Source organism: Cervus elaphus, chromosome 5 (genome assembly GCF_910594005.1).
Source record: "Cervus elaphus chromosome 5, mCerEla1.1, whole genome shotgun sequence".
Taxonomy (NCBI): Eukaryota; Metazoa; Chordata; class Mammalia; order Artiodactyla; family Cervidae; genus Cervus; species Cervus elaphus.
This window is the reverse complement of record NC_057819.1, coordinates 82,544,139-82,556,407: the sequence shown is the minus strand read 5'-3', so window position 1 is coordinate 82,556,407 and position 12,269 is coordinate 82,544,139. Positions and strand designations below refer to the sequence as shown.

At 49.2% G+C, this 12,269-nt stretch overlaps 1 protein-coding gene across 4 annotated transcripts in view; it reads left to right on the top strand.

The window, feature by feature from the left end:
* TEX14 (testis expressed 14, intercellular bridge forming factor) overlaps positions 1-12,269 on the top strand; it is a 142,211-nt gene that overhangs the window by 87,123 nt on the left and 42,819 nt on the right. For all 4 annotated transcript variants that reach the window (XM_043902812.1, XM_043902811.1, XM_043902813.1 and 1 more), the window contains exons 4-10: positions 2,566-2,731; positions 3,499-3,632; positions 5,359-5,440; positions 6,007-6,137; positions 7,267-7,380; positions 8,316-8,439; positions 9,861-10,039. In XM_043902812.1, coding sequence (XP_043758747.1) covers positions 2,566-2,731; positions 3,499-3,632; positions 5,359-5,440; positions 6,007-6,137; positions 7,267-7,380; positions 8,316-8,439; positions 9,861-10,039 — 930 coding nt within the window. The remainder of the gene's footprint in view (positions 1-2,565; positions 2,732-3,498; positions 3,633-5,358; positions 5,441-6,006; positions 6,138-7,266; positions 7,381-8,315; positions 8,440-9,860; positions 10,040-12,269) is intronic.

Here is a 12,269-nt window from a genome sequence, read left to right as displayed (position 1 = left end):
AGGCCCTACTTAATGTATTTTTTTTTTAAGTACTGATTTTGGAAGTTTGTTGTTATAAGATTGTTTACTTAGAGGGGAAAAAAATTGGAAGCTTGGAGAAGTATAAGGGAAAAACTCAGCAGGATGAGAATTCTGTGACCCAGAGATAACATAATGAACATTTTGCTTTGTTTCCTTCCAGAATTTTTCTGGACTCACATACACTCTGTCTCTGCTGTATCAAAACTCAGAAATAGCCCTGCCTGCAGTTCTGCAGCAAAAACAAGTAAATAAAAAAATATATATATAATAGTAAAAAAAGCAAAAGAAAAATAATCTTTAATACTCCTGATTAGGGGACTGACCCTCCCAGAAAGTTTAAATGGCTGGTCCATAATGATGCATTGTGTTAATGACAAATCTGAGACCAGGAGCCCAGCACCTGAAGAATTCAGAAATTCCCTTTTTAGAAATCCCCATCATAACAGGAGGAGGTGGGAAAGGATAATATCAGGAGGAGGAAGGTAGGCCCCTTAGCTTTTAATTTTGTGATAGGAACACTTTCATGTACTTTAAAATATCTTCCATCAAGGTGAAAGGAAATTTCAGGGGGAAGAATGTATTCCTAAGGGCTCCATGGAAATGCTGTGATGGCCTGGGCTTATTGAGGTCACAGAGTCAGATGCCTGCAGGACTAAGTGGGTTCAGTGGGTACAGGCTCTGTCTAAGTAGCATCTGATGCAACTGGGCAGAAAAGGAAGCCATGGAGGCCAGATTTTCCAAGAGACTAAAAATCTCAACTTTTATTGTGAAATCCCCAAAGTGTTAAATATTGTCCATGACTTTAAATTCTTATTTTAAAATACTATATGGACCAAATAAAACATGCCTCTGGGTTGCCAAATCAGTCCGTGGGCCTCTAGTTTTCAGCCTCTAGAATAAATTAACAAAGCAATACATTTTGATACCACTTGAACCTGGATTCTCTTGTATGGTTAGTTGGGCATAAGAAATATTATTCCTTTCTTCCTTAGCATTCATGAGAAATAAAAAATAATATCTTCTCTCTTCCTACCTAGCTCTCTTACTGTTTATGGGAAGAATGATTAGAAGGCTGTAAAACATTATATACAAATTTATTTTTAAAGCAAGGAGAATGTTACAGTTCCCATAGTGCAGTGTGCTGGACTGCTCATCAGGCCTAGAAATAGGAGAGAACTCACAGTGAGATGGTCCACTGCCTCATTGGCATCACCTGGGGAACTTGTAGAAAGTACATATTCCCGAGCTCCATGCTTGCAGATTCTGATTCAGTCTGCTGTATAGTCTGATATCTGTATTTTTGACAGATATCCCAATGACTTATTAAATAAATATGGTATGTCTGTATACTGGAATACTATGCAGCTATTAAAAAGGAATTGAGGTGGCTTGTATGTTTTCATATTGAAATTTCTCCTAGATATATTGTTAAAAGAAAATATTTAAATGCCTAACAGTTAATATAGCATTCTTTGTTTTGTTTTTTGGCCATGTTATGTGGTTTGTGAGATCTTACTTACCTGGCTAGAGATTGAACCCAGGCTCTCAGCAGTGGTGAAAGTGCCAAGTCCTAACCACTGGACCACCAGGGAATTCCCAATATAGCATATTCTTATTCCTACTTGTACGTGCATAGAAAATTTCTGGAAGGATACAAAAACTGGTAACAGTAGTTGCCTCTAGGCAAGAGAATTGTGGGTCTGGAATTGGGAGACTTTCTTCTTTTTATCTTCTTTTCCTCTTTTTTTTTATTATTATTTTTAAAATTTCTCCTTTCTTTCCCCCTTCCTTCTCCCATTTTTGTTTCTTTTTAAAGAGAGCAAGCCCTGGAACTTCCCTGGTGGTTCAGACTCCATGCGGGGAGCTCAGGTTTGATCCCCTGATTGGGAAACTTAAAATCTTGCATGCTGCTTGGCATGGCCAAAAAAAAAAAAAAAAAAAAGCAAGCTCTGTAGGTGATCCTGATGTTAGGAAACCACAGCTGCATATCACATCTTCACATCTCATTAAGGGTGTCCCTTCATGTCTCAGATAGTTTATTGGCTTTGGTTACATTTTTTGAGTTGTAGGTGCTTGACCACATTGCTGATGCCAAGGTTTGTGGGCCTCTACCATAGCACTTAGGAGATAGAGACATTCTCACATGAGATGATCTCTGGTTAGGCTGTGCTTCACCAGCCTTGACCACGTGGCACTATAGACATGAAGGTTTCAGGGCAGTCAGCGTCAGGGGACTGGAGACAGAACACTGGGTTTTTTTTTTTTTTTTTTTTTTAGAACACTGGGTTTTGAACCAGATCCATGCCTGGGTGTGAATCTTGGCTTTGCCCTTTTTGTTTTCTCATCTGTAAATTGAGAAATAATACTCCTTGAACAGTGGTGGTAAAGATGGGAGTGTTAACGGTGTTATTGGTGTGTCACTAATGGTGTTCATACAGTTCTCATATCACCAAAGGTTACCTTTGCAGTAAGGGAGCCCTGTGTTATCCATGGAAGGGGAGGAGTGTTTCCATGGACACTCATTGTACCCCTCCCCTCCTCCAGCCGCTGCTTTGATGGGAGTACTCCTGTCCATGCAGCAGCATTTTCAGGCAACCAGTGGATCCTCAGCAAACTGCTGGATGCAGGGGGTGATCTTCGACTCCACGACGAGAAGGGCCAAAACCCGCAGACCTGGGCTCTGGCAGCAGGGAAGGAGCGCAGCACCGTGGTAAGGGAGGGCCTGCTCTGCAGACGTGCTGGTAAGAGAGCGCAGGGCCAGAGGCCGGTCCGGGGACAGTACAGGGCTTGCCATCAGCCCTGGGCACACATGCCTGGGATGAAGCGAGTGAACCAACTGTAAAGCCTCGGTCAGTTTTTCTGGTCATCCATTCAGTGGGGAGAGAGGACAATTGTGGTTTTGTCTGACCCTTAACTAGCACTTACCCTGCATCAGATGTTCTGAATTAAACTAGTTAAAAATATTTAATCATTTAATCTTCACAACTACCCTCAGGTAGGTCCTATTATTGTCTCCATTTTACAGATGGGGAAAGTGAAGTGCATTGACATTAAGTAACTTGTCTGTAGTCACATGCTGGCAGGCATGATGTGTTTTACTGAGGGCTAAATCATCTAACAAATGGAAAGAATAAAGGACTTGCACAGTGCTGGGCACATGGAGGGAAGGGGGAGATGGGCAGAGTCCCCTCCCTCGGGTTCTCCTGCTCATTAGCTACTGGGCCTTGGAAACAAGTTAAAATACTCCTGCCTCAGTTTCCTCATCTGTTGAATGAAGGGTTTGGAGGAAATTATTGTCAAATAAGCTCCCTGAAAATGGAATCATCTCATTCCGTATCTTTAGGGAATCCCATGGCCCCTTCCCTGCCAGAGATTTCCCTGTGGGGGACTCCTGTCTCCTCAGACCATTCCGGTCCCACTGAAAGCCAGGCTGGCCGTTAGCTGTGTGGGGTTGACCGTCCCTGCTGTGTGTTGCAGATGGTGGAGTTCATGCAGCGCTGCGCGGCGCACATGCAGGCCATCATCCAGGGCTTCTCTGACCTCCTGAAGAAGATTGACTCCCCTCAGCGGCTCATTAGTGGCCTGCCCCGGTTTGGGGGCCTCATGCAGGGGTGAGTGCTGCCGCAAGCAGAGTCAGATGTTCTGCATCACCCAGCGTTCCCTGTGGGGGCCTTGCAGCCTGGGCCACCTTGGTCCCCCCACACTAGTTCCTTCCAGCACCTGCCCACCCAAAGGGGTGAGCTTCAAGAGAGAGGATGTGGCCTCTGAAAACCATCAGTGTGCCATCCACTCCCACTCCCCGCTTCCAGGAATGTTGGGGGAAACGAGTTCTGGGCTCCAGTGGGAAGCACCATATGGTTATCAGGGAAGGAAGGAACTTTTCAGCTCTGGGCTGCCCAGCAGAAAACCCTTTCTCTGCAGAACAACTGGCTAGCTTTTTTTTTTTGGTCATCTCAGAGCCATGGAAAGCATGTTCCTTTATTAGTAAGGTTGCAGAAGACCACAAATGCTTAATTTAAGGTTCCTCAGGCTGTTTTAAGCTGGCCTAAGACTTGCTGCCACCTGGGTGGGCAGCCTCCCCAGCCCCCATCACAGCTGTAGGAGGTGGGCTCCATCCAGGCTTCTCTTCATGCTCAGGAGAGTTATTTGAAGTTTTCTGGGCTTTATTGACTTAGGATTTATATGTGGAAAATTGTGTCCATTGTGACTTTCTCTGATGACATCTTTATCTGTTATTGGGGTGGCTAGACTTGTCTCACCCTTCACAGGCTCCCACATCTTATTCTTTGCACATCAAGTCCTGGTTTTCTTCTCATGACCTGGATGCTTCTCATGAGAGATAAGTTCGTGATTCCCTTAAGGACCAGTTACTCCTAACTGCTCTCCTTGCTGCCACTCTTGCCCATCTTGGTTCTTTACTCAGCGTGGAGAATGACCTCTTAAAAATGAAATCTGAATTGTGCCACTCAGTACTAAAAACCCTTTTAGGGTCTTCCCAGGGCTATCAGGTTTAAGCACCTGAACCCCTCATCCGGCCTTGGAGCCCCTACTTGGTTCAGGTCTTCCACCGCCTCTCCTGCCAGAGTTAGGATCTTGGCAAACCGAATTTCTTGTGACAGAGCCGAGTCCTAATCCCTGCTGCTGTTTTGTGACCTCAGGCCAGCAGGTTTCCCCTTTCTGGCTCCATTTTTTCCTGTCTGTAACATGAGAAAGTTGGACAAGATACTCTTTATGATTCGTTCCAACTTTGACCATCTGTATTCATTATCTGTCGCACTAAGCCCAAACTTAGTGGCTGCAAACAACAGTAAATATCTCACAGTTTCCGTAGGTCAGGGATCAGGGGGTGGCTCAGCTGGGTGGCTCTGGCTCAGGGCATCTCACGACGATGTGGTTCAGATGCAGCGTGGGCTGCAGCGTTCCGGGACTGCAGGGTCCAGTTCCAGGATGGTCATTCACACGGCTGGCAGACTGGTGCTGGGTGTTGGTCACCCCCGTGAGGCTGCTGGAGCACCCTCACAACATGGCAGCTGGCCTTCTCCAAAGCACGGGCTGCAGGAGAGATCAGGGCAGAAGCCCTGGGGGCCTGGCTTTGGCACTCACACCACGCGGTCGTTTCCACAGTATCCTGATGGGCAAACAGGTCAGCCCTCTCTGACCTGTGCATGGCTACGCAAGGGCGCGGACACCAGGAAATGGGTACCACAGGGTCCTTTCAGATGGCTGGCTGTTAAATGGTAACAACGAAACCCAACTACACATGCTGACAGCTTGGTTCAGCGTTGCTCCTCTGGTTATGGTTCCTCCTTACTTTCCCCTCCTCTTTTCAATATTTAGAAACCCTAACGGCTCTCCTAACCGACCGCTGAAGGCTGGAGTCATTTCTGCCCAAAATATCTACAGCTTTGGCTTTGGAAAGGTAAGAGGTTGCCACCACCAGCCACTGTTTGCGGGACTCACTGGGGAATTCCCTGGCCCGGCTCTGGCCTCGGGCCCCACGACTTCATCCAACACGGCCTCCCACGTCCTCCCCAAAGTGTTCTCTTCTTTACTGCTTTTGCAGGACAAGTACCTCTCAGTGTTTCTGTCCTTACTGAAAAATGATGAAAGCCCCGGAGAGTTCTTTTGAATGACTCTGGGCTAGATTCGGGGAGTTTTAGGAACTGAACCTTTAATTCCCAGCGAAGGCCCCAGACATGTTCTGTGGGGGCCTCATGGGATCCCTGAGGCCTGGTGCTTCCTGTAGGCGTCTGACCTCTTTCTGTGAGCCTCATTTTCCTCACCAGCAAGAGGGAAAGAGTATCACAACCTTGCAGGGTTTCTTGGAAGATTAAAGATAATAAAAAGAATTACACCCAGTGCATAGGGGTATCCAACAAATTGGTAAATAGAAGCTACCTTTATTTTTAGCTGGCTGACAAGATTCTGGAGGTAGTTAAGTTTTTCCCTTTTCTCCCTCTATTTGAAACTCTGCTTTGCTTTCAGTTTTATCTTACAGGAGGCACACAGCTGGCCTATCTAGGATCTCTTCCAGTAATTGGAGAAAAGGAAGTGATTCAAGCTGACGATGAGCCCACCTTCTCTTTCTTCAGTGGCCCCTACATGGTCATGACCAAGTAAGCAGAAGTTGGCCGGTGGAAGTCGGATTTAGTCCCACAGGAAGAATAGACTTTGTGTGACTTCCCTGTATGGGGAGGGTTTCTGCCTGAACACAGGGACATACTGAAATGCAAATGTCTCCATCAGGATTTCTCAATCTGTACACCATTGACATTTTTGTTCCCCTGTGTTGTTGGGGGTGGTCCTGTGCACCGTAGGATGTTTGGGAGTGTCCCTGGTTTCTCCTCACTAGATTCCAGTAGCAGCTCTGCCCGCACCCCCAACCCCCCCCTGCATTTATGATTGTGACAACCAGAATGTCTACAGTCAAGGCCAGATGGCCCCTTGTTGAGAACGACTGCTCTGAAAGATTACTTATAACAGTGTTTCAACCTCTCTGCTCTCTAAAGAATTAGAGGCAGCATAGTGGTGACTGGCCTCTGATACAGGTCAAAGGCACTGAAGCCCCACAAGCATCAGCTAATGGCTCTCACCAGCTGATGCAACAGAGATGGCAGTAATAAGATCTGACTCTGACAGAAGTCCCTGGGATGGGCTCAGTCTCCAGCGACCAGCGTCCTACAGGATCACCTGAGTTGTCCTGTCCAAGGTCTCTTGTCCTCCTTGAACCTGGCTGCTTCTTCCCTGCTTAGCAGTCACACCCATCTGAGAAGGCCTCTGCAGACTGGCTCTGTGTCTCATGCAGATGTGCTTCTTGTTTTCCTGCCTGAACCACGGATTTGTCACGTCCTCTCTTCTTCCGTCCACCTCATGTCCCTCCCCAGACCAGCCTCCCAACTGGCCTCTCATTCTCCAGACACCCCTGCCCACCACTCCCCACACAGCTGGTGCCCTGGTCTTTGTAACATGCAAACCTGATCAAGTCACTCCCTCCCTTAAATCCTGCCACCTGTACTAAGTGATTTCCTGCCACCTGTACTAAGTCCCTGAAGTGCTTTAGGCCCTGGGGGTAGGAGCGGGGAGGAAGGTGGAGGACGCATGCTGCAGGGGCATGTCGCGGGGGTTGGGGGGAGCTGTACAGAATCTGTGTGAACACTATTCCTCTGATCACATGTCTGCAGAAGTGGCTGTTCACTCCCTCCTGCTCACACCCCATTCTGCTCACACTCTCTCCTGCCCCGGCAGCCTGGTGTGGAACGGGAGCAGGGTCACGGTGAAGGAGCTGCACCTCCCCACCCACCCGCACTGCAGCAGGCTGCGGCTGGCTGACCTGTTAATCGCCGAGCAGGAGCACAGTAGGTGAGAAAGAAAACCCAGGAGCATCTCAGACCCAAGTTCAGGGCTGTACCTGAGGGTGGAGACCAGCCTCCTCAGCCTCAGCATTTCCTCCTGGTGGGTTGATTTGACTTTCCAGGGCTGCCAAGAAGGAAAAAGAAGCATTCTTGAATAGCCTGAGTGCTGGAGATGGTGGTAATGAGGGGCTCAATTCTGTCCGCTAGTAGACTCCCTGCATGTCTCTGAGGTCCAGCCTCAGGCCTGGCTGGCTCATCTGCAGCCCTCAAGGCCCACCATCAGGACCGCGTGCGCTGTCTCTCCTTGGAAAACACGCCCATGGGTCTCAGTACCTTAGGTTTCCTGTGGCTCAGGGGTTAGTCCTTCAGGTCCTTCAGGTCTTGCTGGGGCAGGAACTTCATCCTTGGTTGCATACCAGCGCTGCTGAGGCCTTGGAATAGTCCCTGGCTCATCAAGTTCACTCAACTCCTATAAAGCCAAACCCTTCCTTTTGGGAAAGTCAGCCTAAAGGGACTCAAGGAGGCTGGAGAGGCTCATAGACACAGTGTGGATTCTGATGTGAGGCTGGGTGGGAGGTGTGACCTTGGGCCTGACCTCTCCCTGGCCTTTGCTTCCTGATTTCTGTGAGTGTAACTGTAATGGCACCTTTCCTGTAGCTGGTTATTAGGATCAAGGTGATGTATGTCAAGGCCCTTCCTTAGTAGCTCTTAGTGACACTGTCATTGATGACCCTAAGCCTTCAGGTTCTGATCAGTGAAAAGCCAAGAATTCCATGAACAGAGAACTCGACCCCTACCCCATCCCACTTTCTTAGCAGAACATTGTGTGTAAATAGAATTTGTTTGGAATGTGTTCAGGGAGCCCAGAAGAAAGGAAAGCACCCATGGTTTCATCCTGTCCTCTTTCCCTCTGCCTCACCTGGGGCTTCTTTGCCTCTGCAGCAAGTTGCGGCACCCCCACTTGCTGCAGCTGATGGCTGTGTGCCTGTCCCCGGACCTGGAGAAGACCCGCCTCGTGTACGAGCGCATCACGGTGGGCACGCTGTTCAGTGTCCTCCACGAACGGGTAAATGACTGTTTGCCTGCATTTCCCCTTGCTGCCTTTCCCCGCCACTCTGACTCTCCTTTTCCTTCCCCTCTCTTCTTTTCACCCAGCAGCAGAGTTCCCGTCTGTGCATGCATAGAAGAGAAATCTCTTAGTTCTTTACTCAGAGAGGGGCTATATAATGCACCGTTTAAAGCTAATCAGCACATTGGAACTAGTGTGATTTTGTTATTGTTAGTCTGGCTTTTTAAATCACACATCTGAGAGCTCAGTAGACCCAGAAAACACACAGCCACACTTTTAACTAACAATAACCAAACAGTCTCTGGCCTTATTTTCTGGCATTTTCACTTGTGCCCTATTGCAGGGGCCCTCAGCCTCCCAGATCTAATGCCTGATGATCTAAGATGGCACTGATGTAATAATAATAGAAATAAAGTGCACAATAAATGTAATGTGCTTGAATCATCTGGAAACTTGACCTCCCCTGCCCCCATCCGTGGAAAAATTGTCTTCCACAAAACTGGTCCCTGGTGCCAAAAAGGTTGGGGACTGCTGCCCTTTGGGACCTTTATATGCAAGGCCTTGTCTGTCCCTTCCTGCTTTCCCAATTTCCTGGTGGAGGGTATGGGGCACACAGACTGCTTGGGAGCTTGCTTTGGCCTGAAATGTGACTTCCAAAAGGTCCTGAAAGATTGGTTTTTCTTTCTCCATGGCTTTGTTTTGAAGACCCTGGGCTGGAGTGAGAAGAGAGCCTGCGGGAAGGGCCCTTCCCTGAAATGGATCACCCCTCCTCCTGCCCGGGCACCGCCTCTCAGTGTTATAGCTCCCTTTCCTCTCCTCGGGGGAGGGCATTGACTTTAAATGCCACTTCTGGGGAGAGAAGAGAGAAGTTGTGACTGGGTATGTTAGTGGGAGGGAACTTCTGTCCTCCTGGAGTGAAGTTTCTGGGTCCTCTGACGGCAGTGGGGGTTGGATTGTCCTTTATGATCAGGTTCTCCCGCAGCACAGGCTTGGCATCGCCAGTGGTGGTGGGGCCCACACTGGAGGTGCGGACCAGATTCGAGGACTTCTCTCCTCATTTTCTTCGTAACATCAAGCAGCTTGGCTAAGGGAGAGGAACCCAGGTTTGGAGTCGGGGGCCTGAGTCAGTGGGACCTCAGGCTGGTCACTTAACCTCATTGGATTTTAGGTTCCCCACCATGACACCAGATGGCTGTCATGAAGGTCAATGCAAAAGACTTTGGAAACTGTGAAGCATTCTGTGGCTTCACAACAGCCCAAGTATCTCTCCGTCACCTTGCCATGCAGTGTGTGTGTGTTGGGAAGGGGTGGCATTCACTGTGCTCTGCGTTCCTCCCTTCGGGGCGCCACTGCCCCCCAGGCCTCCGCCTCCCACTGTGGCCTCCGCATTGCTGGTCAGACTTTGTTCTCGCTTGCAGCGGGCCCAGTTCCCCATGTTGCACTTGGAGGTGATCGTGCACCTGCTGCTCCAGATCTCCGATGCCCTGAGATACCTGCATTCCCGGGGCTTTATCCACCGTTCCCTCAGCTCCTACGCCATCCACATTGTCTCCACAGGGGAAGCTAGGCTGACCAACCTGGAGTACATGATGGAAAGGTAGGTGCACCTCGATCATGACTTCCAAACAGGGTCTCCCCAGGGCGGGTGCTTTGCTGTAGAGAGAGAATCTGATCTGGGCAGGATCCCTCATTGGTGGGCTGAACTGCCTTATCAGTGGAGGAGGTTTCCCAATGTCTTCCCCTGTCAGCCAAGGTTAGAGGGACTCTGGGGAAGTTACTTCTGTTCATTATAATAAACACTTAACAAGCGTGAGCACATGTTAGCCAGACTGTAAGTTTTCAAAATTTTCTGTGGCTTCACACAGCCCAAGTATCTCTCACTCACCTTGCCATGCAGTGTTTGTGTGTCGGGAAGGGGTGGCATTCATGGTGCTCTGTGTTCCTCCCTTCCGGGGCTCCGCTGCCCCCCAGGCCTCCGCCTCCCTCTGTGTCCTCCGCATTGCTGGTCAGCGAGAAATAGCAAGCCTGGAGGGACGCGTGGCAGGGTTTAGGGACTGCCGGAAATGGGTGTATCATTACTTCCCACTTTACAGTGCCCAGCGCCCAGTCACCTCTTCCCTGCAGGCAGGCTGGGAAATGCACCACAGCTGCGCATCCTGGAAGATGCGAGAAGGCAGTGGGTGCTGGTGAACCTTGCTGGTGAGCCTTATGATCCTGACCTGAGTGGGCAGGGCTCAGTGCAGGGAGGGAAGTAGTGATGAAAACGTCATCCTTACTCAAGGTTTGGGGGATGGATTTCATTTCCCATTTGGCAGAAGTCAGAGTCCTCTCCTTCCAGTTCTTGGGGGCAGAGGATCTACCCTGTGCTTCCTTGCTGTCCTCCACAGCTCTGAGCCCCAGGCCCAGGGCTGCTCCGGTACAGCTGTGAGGCCTGAGCCACCGGCAGACCCCTGGCTGAGACCCGCTTACCTCCGCTGAGCCTGGTCCTCACCCATCACCATCACTGAGGCTTTATTTCTGAGTCTCTGGCAGGTCTTACATGCATACCTGCTAAGTCACTTCAGTCATGTCCAGCTTTTTGCGACCCTATGGACTGTTGCCTGCCAGACACCTCTGTCTATGGGATTTTCCAGGCAAGAATGCTGGAGGGGGTTGCCATGCCCTCCTCCAGGGGTTCTTCCTGACCCAGGGATCGAACCCTCATCCCTTATGTCTCCTGCATTGGCAGACGAGTTCTTTACCATTAGTGCCACCTGGGAAGCCCCTGGCAGGTCTTACATCTCATAATTTACTTCTTAGAAAAGCTCTATGAGGACAGGGGTTTCTGTTTTATCTGCTGCCATATCTCAGATACCTAGAGCAGGCCTCCACACAGTGGGAGCTCAACATGTTCTTTATTTTTTTAATTAAAAAAGGTTTTTTTAAACAATGTATTTATTTATTTGGCTGCGCTGGGTCTCAGTTGCAGCACACAGGATCTTTAGTTGTGACATGTGGGATCTTTAGTTGCAGCATGTGGGATCTAGTTCTCTGAGCAGGGATCAAAGCCGGGCCCCCTGCATTAGGAGCGTGGAGTCTTAGCCAGTGGACCACCAGGGAAATTCCTTTTTATTTTTAAAATTCTATTTTATTTATTTACAGACAATTTTATTTATTTATTTATTTATTTATGGCCATTCCATGCTGTATGTGGAATCATAGTTCACTGACCGGGGATTGAAGCCACACCCCCTGCATTGGCAGCGTGGAGTCTTAACCACTGGACCACCAGGGAAGTTCCTCAACATGTTTTTTAAATGAATGAAGTGGAAAGGCTATCACCTCCCAGGGCCTTGTGTGCCCCTTGTCTCTCTGTCTGGAGAGGAGAGCACGGGTTAGATTGGGCTTCCCCTTGTGGGCCTTGGCAAAGAGTTTGAATTTAATCCTTAAAACACTGGGATTTTAAATACTTAAAATACTGTGAAGGATTTTTTTTAGCAGAATGATGTTCTGGCTGATTTACAGGTTGAGAAGCTCCTCCTCGCTCGTGCATGGAGACGGCGGTGATGGGAGGAGAGAGCAGCAGGGAGAAGTTAGCTGTGACTGGAGCCGTTTTCCGTTGGAAACCGGTGGAGGCCAGATAGCTCTCGCCGGTTGAGCTGCTCAGTCTCAGACCTGGTCAATTCTCAATCCCAATGTCTCCCTCTGCCTACAAGATTAAGTCCCTTCAGTTTGTAGAGTGGGAAGCCTTCCGCGGTGGGGGCTCCGCCCGCAGCGTCACGCTCATCGCTTACCACTCTGCCTGGCCGTCTGAGGACACTTGCAGGCCATGCCATTTCTCAGGGCTG